Source organism: Coturnix japonica, chromosome 17 (genome assembly GCF_001577835.2).
Source record: "Coturnix japonica isolate 7356 chromosome 17, Coturnix japonica 2.1, whole genome shotgun sequence".
In the NCBI taxonomy this organism is placed as follows: domain Eukaryota; kingdom Metazoa; phylum Chordata; class Aves; order Galliformes; family Phasianidae; genus Coturnix; species Coturnix japonica.
Window position 1 is genome coordinate 7,281,437 of NC_029532.1, and position 14,696 is coordinate 7,296,132.

The 14,696-nt window shown below is 42.9% G+C and overlaps 1 protein-coding gene across 2 annotated transcripts in view; it reads left to right on the plus strand.

Annotated features, from left to right (window-relative positions):
• The first annotated feature begins 2 nt into the window (after positions 1–2).
• The window catches only part of RABGAP1 (RAB GTPase activating protein 1), a 60,247-nt gene continuing 45,553 nt past the window's right edge, over positions 3–14,696 (plus strand). The window contains exons 1-7 of one of the 2 annotated variants that reach the window (XM_015879205.2): positions 3–96; positions 6,027–6,228; positions 10,825–11,059; positions 11,575–11,779; positions 12,253–12,427; positions 12,743–12,900; positions 14,043–14,153. In XM_015879205.2, the coding sequence (XP_015734691.1) occupies positions 6,079–6,228; positions 10,825–11,059; positions 11,575–11,779; positions 12,253–12,427; positions 12,743–12,900; positions 14,043–14,153 (1,034 nt within the window). In that variant the 5' untranslated portion in view covers positions 3–96; positions 6,027–6,078. Of the gene's footprint in view, positions 97–426; positions 555–6,026; positions 6,229–10,824; positions 11,060–11,574; positions 11,780–12,252; positions 12,428–12,742; positions 12,901–14,042; positions 14,154–14,696 lie in introns of those variants that run through there. The other variant, XM_015879206.2, reaches the window with a different exon arrangement.

The following is a 14,696-nucleotide window of genomic DNA, read 5'->3' on the forward strand; positions in this document are numbered from 1 at the left end:
GCCTCACGGGGCGCCCGCCCCCTCCGCCCGGTCACGTGGTGGGCGGCAGCGGCGGCCCAGGCCCGGCACCGGGAGGCGGCGGCGGCGGCGGCCGGGGTAGGTGGGGTCGCGCTGCCGGCCGGGCTCCCGCGCCCCCTCCCTCGGGCCGCTCCACCGCCGCCGGCCCTCGCCCCCTCCCCGGTACCGGGCCGCGCGCGGTGCCGCCCCGCGGTTCCTCGCCTCCCGCCGGTGGGAGAGCAGCGGAGGCCTCCTGCGGCCCGCCCTCTCCTCCGCTTCTGCCGCTGCGGTGTTTCCATCCCCCGCGTGCGCTGTCCCGGAGCGGAGCCCACCCGCCGGGCGCTGCCCACAGCCGGGCCCGGGCCGGGGGAGGCCGCGTCTCTCCCCGCTCCCCGCGCTGTTCCGGGGCCGCTCCGTGCGTCCGTCGTCCCCGATCCGCGGCGTTTGGCGGGTCCCGATCCGCGGCGCTCCGTGCTCTCCGTGCTCTCCGGAGCCCCTTTCTGCCCCGTGTGCCGCAGCGGCGGCGTTTCGTTCGGGTTTTCCCTTCCTATTGGCAAGTACGTGCCGGAGCCCGGCGGGGCAGCGCCGAGGGCCGCGTCGGGTTGGGGCGAATCGAAGTGTAAATAAACGGACCGGCTGCAGTCGGGTTAAAAATCCGTTTTGACAGTGATGGAGCGGGAGTGGAACGGGTGGAAATACCGTGTGTGGGTTTCCTCTGCGCGGTTCTGCTCGGGAGGAGAGAGCGACGGGAGAGAAGTTTGGGAGAGAAAGGAGGAATTGCATTTATTGCTAAGACACAAACTGGGCACCGAGTAATGCACGGCTGTGATGCTGCGTGCAGCTGGGGCTGTGATCCCCAACAACTGCTGCTGGGTTTGTTAAGTGTTGGTGCGATTGGTGATGTTCTTGTCTACTTTGTTTTAAAATAACGCCTGGCAGCAGCGGGCACATCACAAACACTGTGCTTTTACTTCTGAAGGCTGCTACTGAGTGTAGAAAGGTCAAGGACCTGAGCAGACTTCGTTCTGTGTACACAGAAAGCACGTTAACAAATGGAGCCTGGCATTGGGCTTTCCTTCCCTTTCCAGCACCGAGGGCGGGCAGCTTTTAGCTGCATGTGTTGCATGCGACTTGTGTTTTTTCTTCACTTCTCACAGCATGTTCTTAAAGTGCCGTGTGTGACTGGTGAGTGAAGCGCTGTGTTCACATCGGTTGTGATGAGTGGGTTGCAGAGGGTCATGGAGCGTTGCCTTTTGGCTGGGTGCCCCTGCCCTGTGCTCTGCCTGCCTGTCCCAGCAGGGTGTGCATAGGGCACTCCTGGGCAGCTCCCCACACACCGCTCTGGGCTGGGCTGCCCGAGGCAGCAGCTGTGTTTCTTCTCTGTGCCGCCTTTCCCAGGGCCTGCACTTTGTTTCTGGAACTGGAGGATCTGCTCGGTACAGGAGCCTAGAGTTCTCTCATCTGAGTTCAAATTAAGGGTAAAAGCAAAATTATGACTCAGCTAAGGAGTGTTAACAAACATTGCATTAGCTGAACCCCTGTGTGTTGTTTGATTCCTGGTTTTGCATGAAATGGGCAATGATTCCCCTGCAGTCTGAGCTTCTCTGTGCCCACGGGGCAGTGGGGCTGGATGTGAGGCAGTGCTACCTCCTGGTCGTGTCCTTCTCTTGAGCTTTGTGGGAACCTCTGTGGCTGTCCGAGGCCTTTAAAATGCTCAGAAGGTGTAGCATTGTAGTTGCTACTTGTATATCATTTGCTCCCTTTAGTCATCCAGAGTCTTTATTTTCACATGCAGTATTTCAATGGTTTTATTGCTTCGTTCTGAGTGCAAACTGCTTCTCATTGCCTTTGAGAATGTTCTGCACGGGGAAGGCGAGGCTGTAGCAGTTTCCTTGAAGGAGTGGTGGGTGAAGATCAAACATAGGGTTATGCAGGCAGAGCATGTGATACGTGAGAAGAAGAAGGCTGCTGCTGATTGATCTTCCTTGCATGTTGTTTTTCCCACAGCTGCAGTAGAACACTGCTGCAGGTATGTGCTCAGGAGAATTCAAACCACAGCTCCTTTCCCACATGTCTGTCAGCGTGGCACCAGTTTTGTTCTTACAATTTCTTGCTCTGCTCAGACAGAAAATCTGGGCAGCTGCCTGTCACACAGTGCTGTGCTTTAGCACTTGCCAGGCTTTTTTTTTTTCAGGACTCTCTGTGTATAAAGCAATACATGTGCATTATTTGAAAGCGAGGGGGAAAAATACCAGAGGTGTCAAAGCCTGTAAAGAGCCAGCGATTCTAAAGAATGATGCCTATTTGTTACAGACCAGCTTTGGGCAGTCCTTCATAAAGCTTCTGAACTCCGCTATAAATTCCACCTTTTACCCTGACTGAGTTGCAGATAATGGAATCCAGGGAAGGAGAACAACTGCTCACGTTGGGCTGTGGTTGTTGTTGAGTTCTGTTACAGCAGAGAAATAGAACCAGAAATGATGTTACTTTCAGTGATGAATTCATATGGAGTCAGTCTGCTCAGTGTCCTGCTGCTTCCTGCATTTAGTGATTTTTAGCATTGTATGTAGTGGGTGTTTATTATTTTTAGGGGTAGTGGTTATAGGTTTCTCCTGCATGCCAAGCTTTTTAACTTTGTTTAAGTTAATTTTGTTTTCAGTAATTTAAGACACGTTGCTGTATCGTTCCTCTGTATCTGGTGCATCCCTCAGCCACGCTGTGCTTTGTGCAATTGCTGTAGGAACTGCTTCAGAAGTGTAAAAGCTGAAAGGGTTCTGAATGAGAAAAGATCACCTTTTCTCTCTAGCTTTGCACAGTTGTTCTCATGCTTATTCTCACTTTTGCTCTGAAAACCCCATTATTTTTGTTTTTAAGTTGAGTTTACCTCCAAATTCAATGTTACTTCTGGTGCTGACGTGAGTGTAACAGCTGCTCTAAGCAGCTGGAGAAGTTCACAACTGAAACCTTGTTTTCTTTTGCTTTCTTTCTGGCATGTTGAGATACCGTGGCCATTTGAAATACTGCCAACCAGGCGGTCTTTGCAAGTGGTGTGAAGCAGCCCTGGTTGTGTGTGATTTGCTTCCCTTGTTGCAGCATCTCGAGGTTTTATTTGGGCCTTGCTGAGAGCAACACAAAATGGAAAGATTTATTTTTTATGTACTGTTTGCTTTAATCTCATTTAATTTTATTCTGACTGTACTACAGAGAAAGTTTTGCTTGCGAGTTGCAGGTCATGTGCCAAACTCTTGGGAAAGGGTAGGAAGGCAAAGGGGCATAGTGGGGGCGGGCTGGTGATTGGACTTGATGGCCCGAGAGGTCTGTGTTGTGCCCAGGCATCAGCCTCCCATAGTGGTGTACAGACTCCTTCAGGCAAATGCATTACTGAGGTGTAGTTCTGTGTCAGGGACAAAACTATGTGAAAGCTCATGTTTTATTTGTGTTGAAACAAAGTGGTCTCTTTCCTTGCAAGGGCTGAGATATTGGCTTCTTCAGAGAAACCTTGAAACTCGAGGTCAGCCCTTGGCTGGGGATCCTTTCTCCCTATTCCTCATGCTGCAAGAACAGACACTTTGGTCCTTGGGATGGCTGCTGGTGGTTGATGTGCTGTCCCTGCTGCTGGTGTTCTCTCCTTCTGATTTCAGAGGAGGTATGAGCATGCTGCACGTCATTGCTCTGCTGGGCTTTGATGTGCACCCTTCTGCACCAGCGTGTGCTGTAATGAACTCAGAGCTTTCTGCTGTGGGTTTTGCATTTGAGTTTTGAATTCAGGTAAAGCAATCTGTGAGGCAGTCTGCCTTAAAGTGATACGAAGCAGCAGGGGAAATAAAGTGCATGGGAAGCAAAGTTAGGGGGTATGGAAATTCTGGCCAAGTTCAGACGATGTTTTAGTGTTTTTAGTATTTTAGGGCAGTGCTTTTGCAACTGGACTATTTGGGCGTTAATCCCAACCTCTGTTGCTGGTTCCAGAGGTATTGGGCAATGTGGTGCATCAGTAATAAACAAAAGCTTCTTGCAGCAGTCTTCTGCGTTGTCCCCTTTCCTGTGCTTTCTTATCTTGTGCAATGTCAGTAAGAGTTTTGCTCAATGTAAACTTGGCGAAATTGGGCTAATTGGGACCTTCTGCTGTTGCAGTTCTTGGTTGTGAAACTGCAGCAGGGGTTGGGCTGAACCAGTGGTGCCCCTGTGCTGAGCGTGTGCTGTTTGCAGCATGCTGCCACAAGGAGTGTACAAAAGCACAGCACAACTTTCCTGTAATTGAAGTTAATGCTGGTGAAGGGTGTTGGATTGAAAGTATTTGGAAATAGATGAAATTAACCCTTCAAGACAGTCACGCTATGGCAAAATACATTGCTGAATTCTGCCTTGCCTGGGTGATCTTTGCAGCTTGATGTGATCAAAGGCAGCTCTTCTACTTGTGCTGCCTTTGTGTGGCAGATGAGTTTGCACCGTTCGAATGAAAACAGTGCAGCTGAGGGGATGAGCAAATGTTTGAAGCTTACTTATATTGTGTTTCAAAACCTTTAATTTCAGTTATTTTCACAGATTTATTTACAGATTCTCTGTAGATGATGCAGAAAGGAACTGGATTAGAAATTAGACAGTGCCAACTTTAAAAATGAGAGCTGTGCCCCACCATGAAGGTATCTGCACCTTGTGTCAGATGGCTACGTGCAGTGGTGGAACTTTCTAACTGCCTACATTCCTCAGGCAGTAATTGTCACTAGAAGTCAGAGCATCTCACCAAAAAGGTTGTGTAAATATCATACACACTTTTGAACATGAAAGCCAGTAATCACAGATATACGTTAATGAACAACCTGCATCCATTATTCATCGTACATACCACTTCTGTTGTCCAGTGTAAGGTGTTTCAGGGCCGTGAAGGGACTCAGACTGATCAGGTTAAAAATAACCCAGAAAAAAAAAAGTGTTGTCGTCCTGGCAGATGTTCAAGTCATGTTGGTGGCTGTGGAGGGGGAGAAGGGTATTGATAGAAATAAAAGCAGGCTTTGCTATTTTCAGATGCTTTGTTCTTGGTTCAGAGAGGAATTTGATGAGCTGTGCTGGACATACCAACTCACAGCGTTTGGCTGCTCTGCTGCTCCCGGGTTGGGACTGTGCTCCTTCAAACGGAAGGCAGAGCTTGGGTAGAAAAGGTGCTTGGGTTTGGGTGTGCTTGGGATTATGTAAAGACCCAAGCTGTTGTGATAAGGGTGTGATTGGATTTCTGGGAAATTTGATCAGCCATTTTTATCGCAACAGTCTGTTTCGAGCCATTGATTCTGAGAATCTGTGTTGCAGAGTTCAAGGTGTGCAGCTGAACTTCACCTTTTGTTCCTTTCTTCAAGTATCTCTCTGTGCCAGTTCTAGCTTTTTAAAATCCTCTTTTGGCTCTGATTCTCAGTACTGATCCAGCCCACGCTGTTCTTCCTGCTTCTTGGAATCTTTTCTTTTATTGTTCCTTACAGTACAGAAGATTCAGCATAGGCTTGCGGAGCACTAAATGTCCCACGGTTCTAGAGCATCTTTAGTACAAAATATCAAGGGTTTGATCTAGCTCTTAACTGGGAGCTGGGAATGTGGCTGCAGTGTGCTCTGATAGTTACTGAAATTGTGTTTTTTTTGTGTGTGTGTGAGCATAGATGAAGGGAGATGGAATATCTGAAGAAAGGAAGTGGGCTGTATAGTTCTGGCCTTAAAATGAGTCCCTTGTCACCACATGTAGCAGATGCTCCAAGGGCCCATTTTGTCCTTTGTGTAGAGCAGTGTGTGATACAATCATGAAATACTGCAAAATGATGCGTTTACTTCCCATTTGTGAGCTGTGGAAGCCAGTGATCTAATAGTGGTGTGCTTCTTAGCAAGTCAAAGGGCCATTAGTGTACACTGTCAGAAGAGTTGTGTCTTGGTTATGCTGTCAGATGTGTTATGTTTCTTTTTTTTAACTAGTCAGCAGGTTTCTGAAGAGAAACAATTGAGCATTTTAGCATGAAGTTTATATAAGTATTTTTATGATTTTTGTTTTTCAGGAGTTTATAAAATATTTAATCTCATTCATGAGTCGAACTTCCTTTTTAAGTCATGGATGACAAGGCTTCTGTTGGAAAAATCAGTGTCTCTTCAGACTCGGTATCCACTCTTAACAGTGAAGATTTTGTCTTGGTTTCCAGGCAAGGGGATGAAACACCATCTACAAATAATGGTAGTGATGATGAAAAAACAGGACTGAAGGTAAGAATTAATAACCTGAGTTTGTTCACTATTCTTCTAATTCAAACTAACCATAGAAGAGCTTAAAGAGGGACTTCTTTATTGTGGAAAACTTGACAGAAAGGAGAACTTACTCAAGAACTGATTTTGCCAGTAGTTTCTACATTACTTTGCCGATGTCAAGGAGATAATTAGGTTTTGTGTAAGACCCATCACTACCTGTGGGTTGTTTTCTTTCCCACTTCACTGACTCCCTTATGAATTCTTCAGTATGAAGCAGTGTTAAGAACTTGAAACTGTGATTTCCTCACAGCTTTCAGGTAGAAAGAAATATCACACAGCTAATTTGAATGTACTTTTAAATTCAGTTATGCATTAAAGTTTTCCCCAATGTGAAACGTTCTCTTTAAGAAATGTAAGTGTAGTTATAACTAACAACTTAACATGAATCTGAGAATACAGGCTTACGTGGGTAGGCTTCTGTGAATTGGAAGGGCATTGACATCTTCTCACTTTAAAAAGGATATTTATGGAAAGAGACCTTCATCGCTTCTTTTTTTTCAGCTACTTAAAGAAAATCTTTCATCCCAATATATATTTCACAAGTCTTTAGCAAAGTGACACTAATAAGGTGGTCACTCAGAATTCTGCCTTTTTAATGTGTTAAAGGCTGAATGTTTCCTGTAGTGTTTCAAGTTAGTGTGTTCTTGCTGGGATATGGAAAGACCTATCCCGCTGTTACGAGAGACTACAGTCACATCTATGTCTTTAATAATGAGTTGGCTTCCATCTGGTGGACTGGGTGTTCCTCTTTTCCATATCAGCAGTTGGAACAGAGACTTCGTTGAACATTTCTTGATGCCTTTGCTTGTCTTTTACTTCCAATTGCTTTCTTTGTTTTTCTTGCATTGATTTGAGGCCCACACTGTTCAGGCCAGTATAGTGGCTATTTTCTTTTACAGAAGACTTCAAGTTAATTCTGTTTCTTTAGTCTCGAGGTCTTTTGTTTAATCTGGCAAAAATGTTCACTTACAATTTATTGCAGTTGCAGAATTTGTATTTTTACCTCACAGATGGATAGTCTGCAAATATTGGAAATGTCTCCAATAATCAGCATGTTGTTCTGTAAAACTTGCTTAACGGCTGCAACCTGACACAAGACTGTAACCTTGTGCTCCTTTGTAGGTGCTGCATATACCAGCAGCTGTAAATACTTCAGAATGCAGTATAGTTTCTATCCATAGTGGTCCTTACCTTGAGAATGCCTGTGTGGTAATGGAAGTGATTTACCTCACAAAGTTCCAGGTTGTCTTTTGAGACCCCAGGGGACATTCATGGTCTACCAGATTTTTCATTCCATGCTGTTGTTTACAAATAAAGTTTGGACATGCAAAATGCCGTAGCCTGCAACAATTCTCGCTCCACAAGAGAGAGATTTGTATTGCCTGTTTAAGGGCTGCCTTACTGTGACTTTCCTGGTTTGTTAGGATGCACCTTGTTGAGTACAATCAAGGTGTTAAAGGGACATGTGTATAAAGTCATTTTCATAAGGATTGCAAGTGTTTCAGAGAAGAGGATCTTTAATCAGTTTCATACTGACTCCTGAAACTTCCTGCTCAGCTTTTCTGTATATGTTTACTTCCAAAGTAGTTTATAAAAGACTTGTTCTAGGCGTGCTCATCTTGTTGGGGAAAGGGGAACATCAGCACTGCTGCTTCCCAATAATCAACCATTGTACAGGGTAGTTGTGCTGTTCACTGGCTTGGTGCTAAATGTCACAGGGTTTTTCAGGTCTTAAAGATAAGCTTCTTTCTGAATTTGGTGCCAGGACTGAGCACAATCCCTGAACCAGCCGATTCACCTTGAGCCTTTCCATTTCCTGGCGCTTGAGGGCACGTGCTGCTCCATTATTGGCTGTAACCTGTATGATTAATGGAAACGTTATGCCTCAGATAAGCAGTCAGTGCTCAGTTTAAGTTCTGTCAGTAGGAAAATAACTGTGTAACCTCGTTCCTTCTGCTTTAGCTGGCCTTATGGTATGAAATAGTCTTCTAGGTTTTTTTACAAGAATATAGAGATGCTACTCCAGAATATAGCTTTGTTCATTATCCTTTTATTAGTCCTCAAGTAGCCTTTCAGTAGGCAATTTTACTGTATTATTGAACTGTTTATCTGTGTGAAGAGATAAATGGAGTTTTCAAGGTTGTCAGAGAACTGACTGAAGTACTGCTGCAATGATATCTAAGTGTTAAAGAGTTTGTGGAAACAGTCTATCTACAAAACGAGACCTGAAGTTAGGCTTTTCATAGGAACAAATGGGGAAGAAGGGTTTTTTAAGGAAGAAGCAATTGTTTTGATATATGTAACAAGGTTGAATTGCAGATGTCAAAACCCATTTGCTTTGATGAGCCCACCAAGAGAAACACAGACTAAGTTTAGGTTTGTGCTTGAGCAGAAGATGTTTTCTGGTGCTCTGTTTCTTTAGAAGAGCAGTTTGAAGATGCTACCTTTGCTAAATGCAATCTGACGATGGTGCTAGAATCTAGGCTTGTGTTTGCAGAATGTAGTAGGCTTTGAATTTCTAGATCAAACCTGAGCCTTGCATTGCGAGTCCTTTGCTTAGAGTTCTAGGTAATAGAACTGAGCTAATGCACAGCAGAGTCCATGACAGTGAGGAGAGGGCTATAACCAAAGCTTCTAATAAATGATTTGTGGCACTGTGAAGGGACCTGTGAAGGAGACTATGTACTATGTAAAAGCTAAGGTCAAATTAGTTTACAGTATTGTGAGAAACAGAGAAACTGTCAACCAGGCTTAATGGTTTCTGTCCTCCCTCTAAAGCAGACCTACATGAATGTATGTACTAGATCCACACTGCTTATTCATTGCTGCCATTAGCTCTGCTCCACTCTTCTGTGCTGCCTCTTATTGGTTTGGGGACTGCAGCAGAGTTCCAAACAAGTTTACACCTCATGTTTGCTGTTCCAACAGCATGGTGAATTGATAAGGCTGGCAAGACTGGCTGAGGTGAAGCTGGCCTTTGTTCATATTTTAGGCCTTATTTTTTGGATAACTGGCTTGTTGCTGTTGATTTTTTTTGGATTATGAGAATAACAGAAATCCCGCAGTCCAAAATGCATTTGATGTTGCTTTCAGACTTTTTGTGGTGGGTTGTCTGGCTTGAGAAGGGGGGCTGCCTTGGAGACATTTTAAAATTACCTTTAAAATGAGGATTCTGATTTTGAGCTTGAGTTCTTGGAATGTCTACTAGGAAGATTCTACTCTGCAGGCTGCTGCTCTTTGCTGATGCTATGAACTTCACCTGTATGTTTTTATGCTATATTATAATAGTTAAGTCTAGACTTTCCTCAATTCATTAAATACGTGGGAGCAGGCATTGGCTTTGCTTTTCTTTACGTGAAACTTATAAGTTGGATCAATGCAATGCTTCAGAGCTGTGTTCTGCTGCTCATACATAACATGACATCCTATGTAAATCTCCCTTGTCTTTTTCTTCCTTTTGTGCCTGTTTCCTGTTGCACTGTAAGCAGCTTGAGCTTGTGCTTTACTTGTTCCTGCTGTTTTTAGGAACTATAATTTCCAAGATCATGTTTTATAGGGTAGTATATAGGTGTAGTTTATTATTACAGATTGTTGTACCAAACACAGTAGCTCGGTGTTTGGAGTTGCTTGGGTTGTAACCCTGACCATGAGATAGATGCTGGTTTGTGCCAGAATTTTAAATTCTGTATTATGTAGTTCCTGTAAAAACAGAAGTTACTTTATTATTTTAAATAGGTAGGCTTTAATGGGACAGCTAGGATGTTTTCATTGATCTGTCAGATTTTGTTGCAAAACATACAAATCGCATACAGTAAAACAACGTGGCATTTCTTCTTCTATCATCATTGTTTGGAGGAATGTCTGCATAAACCTGAATAATAAACTTGATCCTTAAAGGGATTATGCCTTTGGCCACGTGCTTGTGCAAGATTCTTTTATTTGATTCTGTGATGAATCATCAAAAAGAATATTAACGCTGGGATGAAAATTTGACACCACTTAGGCTGCTGCATGCTTTCCTGTTGGCTTCAAAGAGTACAAGGTCAGGCTGAAGATGAGTGTTAGGAAGTAAACATGGCTTCTCCTCAGCATAATGTCATAATCTTATTCCAGATTCTTCTGTTCCTGTTAAACCTTGAGCTCTCACCCATGAACCACTCAGCATATTTAATTATATTTGGTCTTCCTGGTACCATTTTGAGAATTGAGATAGGCCACTGTAGTGGGTAGTTGTCAAAGTTTCCTCTGCCATAAGCCAGCCTTTGTAGCTGGTGACTATAGACTAGTTAAAAGTAATATCACTTTTCCTGGTACTAGGAAATTCCTACTTTCAGCTCCATTTGTTAGTTTGTTAAAGCAGGGTGGATAATATCTGATCTGGTGAGCATTTGCATGTTGCAATTTGTGTTTATGGCCATAACCATGTTAAATTTGTTAACTGCTGTTTGTGAAGCAGCTGGTGAATGACCCTGTGTCTGAGAGGTAGAGCTTTGGTGGTTTTTCTTTTTTTTTAATTGAATGGTCTTGTGTTCCAACTCTGTTTGTGGCTCTTAGATTGTTGGGAATGGAAGCGAACAGCAGCTGCAGAGGGAACTTGAAGATGTGCTGATGGATCCACCCATGGAAGATCAGTCATGTGACCGAGACCATGGATATGAAGTTAGGACTGACGGTGATGGGGAAGAACCTGTTGTCCTTGAAGCTTCAGCATCTTCTACCATTAATCCAGTGTCGGTGGCTGGACTCCAGAAACCAGAAATGAGTTTGCCAGTGAAACCATCCCAGGGAGGTTAGAAAAAAATTGGGGAATACTTGGTGGTGTCTTCTGAAATAGCTTTATCTGGGGAAAGACAAGAGAGTTTTAGGTACAGGTGTGTCCAACTGTCCCTCTTTCTCATTAAAATCACCTAATACGGGCTGAGTGATTCAAGAATTACTATATGCTAAACCATTTTCTCCTCTGAAAACACTTTCTATACTCACCCCGTGCAGAAATATTAGGGTTATTTGCCTGGCAGTGTAAAAAATTAATCTGTTTAGCTTGTCTGTACATCTTAATACTGTAGGGATAATTGGCACGCTCGTATCACAAAGCTCTCTGAGTGAACTGATGGTAGAGACTGTAAAGATGTTCTCTGCTGTCAGTAACTTGCTTGCAGGCAGGGTTTTTTCTGAACTGTTTTGTTCTGACCTGTCTTTCTGTAATGTGTTTCTTAGTTACTTTTTACATGCAGTTGGTCAGTCTCTTAATACTTATTTATTCCTTGTCTTTCTTCTTATGTTCAACTTTATGTCTTACCCTAGACTGTGGGGACTTGAGCCCTTTTACACCTGTGACTGATGAGGACAGTGTGGTGTTTAGCAAGCTCACCTACTTAGGCTGTGCCTCTGTGAATGCTCCCCGGAGTGAAGTGGAAGCCCTCAGAATGATGTGCATCCTACGAAGCCAGTGCCAGATTTCTCTAGATGTGACTCTGTCAGTGCCTAATGTCTCTGAAGGAACAGTGAGGTATGAAGCTCATTCAATTGCACTCTGGCTTTGTCCATTTGAAATTATTATTATTGTCCAGCAGAGGAAGTAAGTTACTGTTTTATTTGGGAGAAGTATTGAGCAACTTAGGATTTCATTTAGTGGAAAACGTGGATTTTAAAGATATCTGTTAAAATTGGGGCTTCAGATTTTTTTTTACCAATGTGATACTTTATGCCCAAGAGTTAGGATGAAATACAGTGGTGACCCAGGGTGCCACAGAAGCCGTGATGGGAGTGGTTATTGATTAAACATTTTGGAAATAACCTGAAAAATATTTGGTTTGTAGGGCTGGATGGCTGCTGGTAGACAAGCTTAGTAGGGATGAGGCCATCCACTTCTGTATATTAGTTAGTTTTGGTATTGTTAAATTGTTGAAGCTTGTAAGTTGATAGCTGGCTGAAATAATAATTCTAAAACTGCAGGTTTTTTTTTCCTGTCTCTTTTTACAGACTTTTAGATCCTCAGACGAACACAGAAATAGCAAACTATCCCATCTATAAAATCCTTTTCTGTGTACGAGGGCATGATGGGACCCCTGAATGTGACTGCTTTGCTTTCACTGAAAGCCACTACAATGCAGAACTCTTCAGGATTCATGTCTTTCGATGTGAGATCCAAGAGGCTGTAAGTTGAATCTTTTTGTCAAATAATTATGTAAACACAGAAGTTATTTCCAAGATAGAGCAGAATTATATCAGGCACTTTAGAAGTAATATAGTTCATTACTTTTCATACCTCAGTTATGAAATGAGAATGCACATTTAATTTTCTTTCCTTCTAAGAAGTGTAGGAAGAGTTGATTAGACCTACAGCAGCTGCAAGTATTTTTAGACAGTTATTTCTCATTGTGTTAGTAAGTGAAAATTCAGATCATTTTTCAGATGCCAATTCTTTTCACTTCTGTGTTTCTAAACTTTCTTTGTTGCTGTGTAAATGCAGGTGAGCCGAATACTGTACAGCTTTGCCACTGCCTTTCGTCGTTCTGCCAAACAAACTCCGCTCTCAGCCATTGCCACCCCACAGACTCCAGACAGCGATATTTTCACCTTCTCTGTGTCACTGGAAATCAAAGAAGATGATGGGAAAGGTTATTTCAGGTATAGGTCCTTCATTCTTGTGCATGCAGTGTCTGTTTCTCTTACTGGAAAGCAAGGGAATGGGTCTGCTGGAAGTTGGGTTTTTTGTTCTGCTCAGCCTATACACAGTGCCCTTTGATGTTTAATGCAGCCATTTATAGTCTCCTGTAATTGCCGAAGTGTCTTTATTTCAGTACAGCATGTCTGCCAAATGTTCTGACTTCTTGAGCCAAATATTCTGACTTGGCTCCTAGCCACAGCTTCAGCAGGATTTCTCTTCTTGAATTTGCATATAGCTCAAGCTTTATTTATTAAATAAATAAATAAATCACATCTAATAATCCAATATTTATTCAGCACCTTCCATTATAGACAGTCCAAAGCACTGCTCAAGTGTTAGCAGCTGAAAAACGATTAGCTCAGAGCCCGAGCATGAAAGATACAGATGGTTCTTGGGCTCAGATGCTGCAGCAGCAATTGCCAGGATATGTAGCTGCTGCACATGGCGGTACACTCGGTGATGTTCAGTCCTGCTGGCATGGTACCAATGTTGGCGTAGCCACCATGGTGCAGGTAGTGCAAAACCATCCCAACGTAGTAGAATCCTAACTACGTTGGTTGTACTGTACAGGTTTTAATTCAGTTAGCTGGCTTTAGAGGTTTGACACTAATTCTTGTATGATCTCTTTAAGTTCAGAGCTATACTTGGTATAGTTATAGTGGAAATTAAAATAACTCTTAGATTTCTAAAAAAAAACAACAGTGTTTGCCTCGCTTGTGGAAGAAGAAAGTGATATACTGCTTTGTATAAGTAATGACATGCAATTGCTGTCTATTAAGTAATATGAGGAATCCGTATTCAGAAACTTTCTTAAAATGCTGCTGGAAATCTCACAAGAATTAGCCATACAGTATAAACACCACAATTTTTCTTCTGAGAACTAAGTGTACTTGATTTTCACCTAATGTGATAAAATATTATCTCTTAATTATGTTGCCATTTCTTTCATGTTACTGATGATAGTGTGCACAGAAGAAAGATCTTGAATTCTTTAGTATAAGAAGCTGGCTTCACTAAATGTCTGATGCTGGTTTTGATATATTCAAAGAATACAGATAAATAATGTTCTGAATATTTTTTTTCCCTTTCTGGTAAATAACAGTGCAGTTCCCAAAGACAAGGACAGGCAGTGCTTTAAGCTCCGCCAAGGAATTGATAAGAAGATAGTGATTTATGTCCAACAGACAACTAATAAGGAGCTTGCTATTGAGAGGTAATTAAATAAATTTAAAAATATATATCTTTATTTAATGTTTTGTGCTATTTCTTCTGAGGCAGAAATTTAATAATTGTTTTATGAATACTCTGTTTATGTAACATAATTCCGCACCTCTGGGTTGTGTGGAGCTGTGTGGAAGATCTGGCTGGTTTGTTCAGCCTGTTTGTGATAGGGGGCACGATGCGGGCACAGTGAAATCTTGCACAGATCTACTCGTTTAGCCGGTGGTCATACCTCTCCTCTAACATCTTCAAAAATATCCCTTTCATCTTGGTTGCATCTGAGAATATTTCTTGTACATATGCTTTGAATCTGCTGTGGTCTGGAATTCTAGAATATGAAGCACCTTTGTAGGGAAGAGGAGCATTCGGATATCAAATCTTTCAATTCATGGAAATAAACAGGCAGTTTTTGATAGCTGACAGAGTTTAGTATTTTTTGTAATACAGAAGAAAGATGCAGCTTCTGCTAGAAGTCTGACAAAAAGCAGCAACTTCAGGAAGTATGGTCTACCAGAGGATGAAGTGGAATATTCCT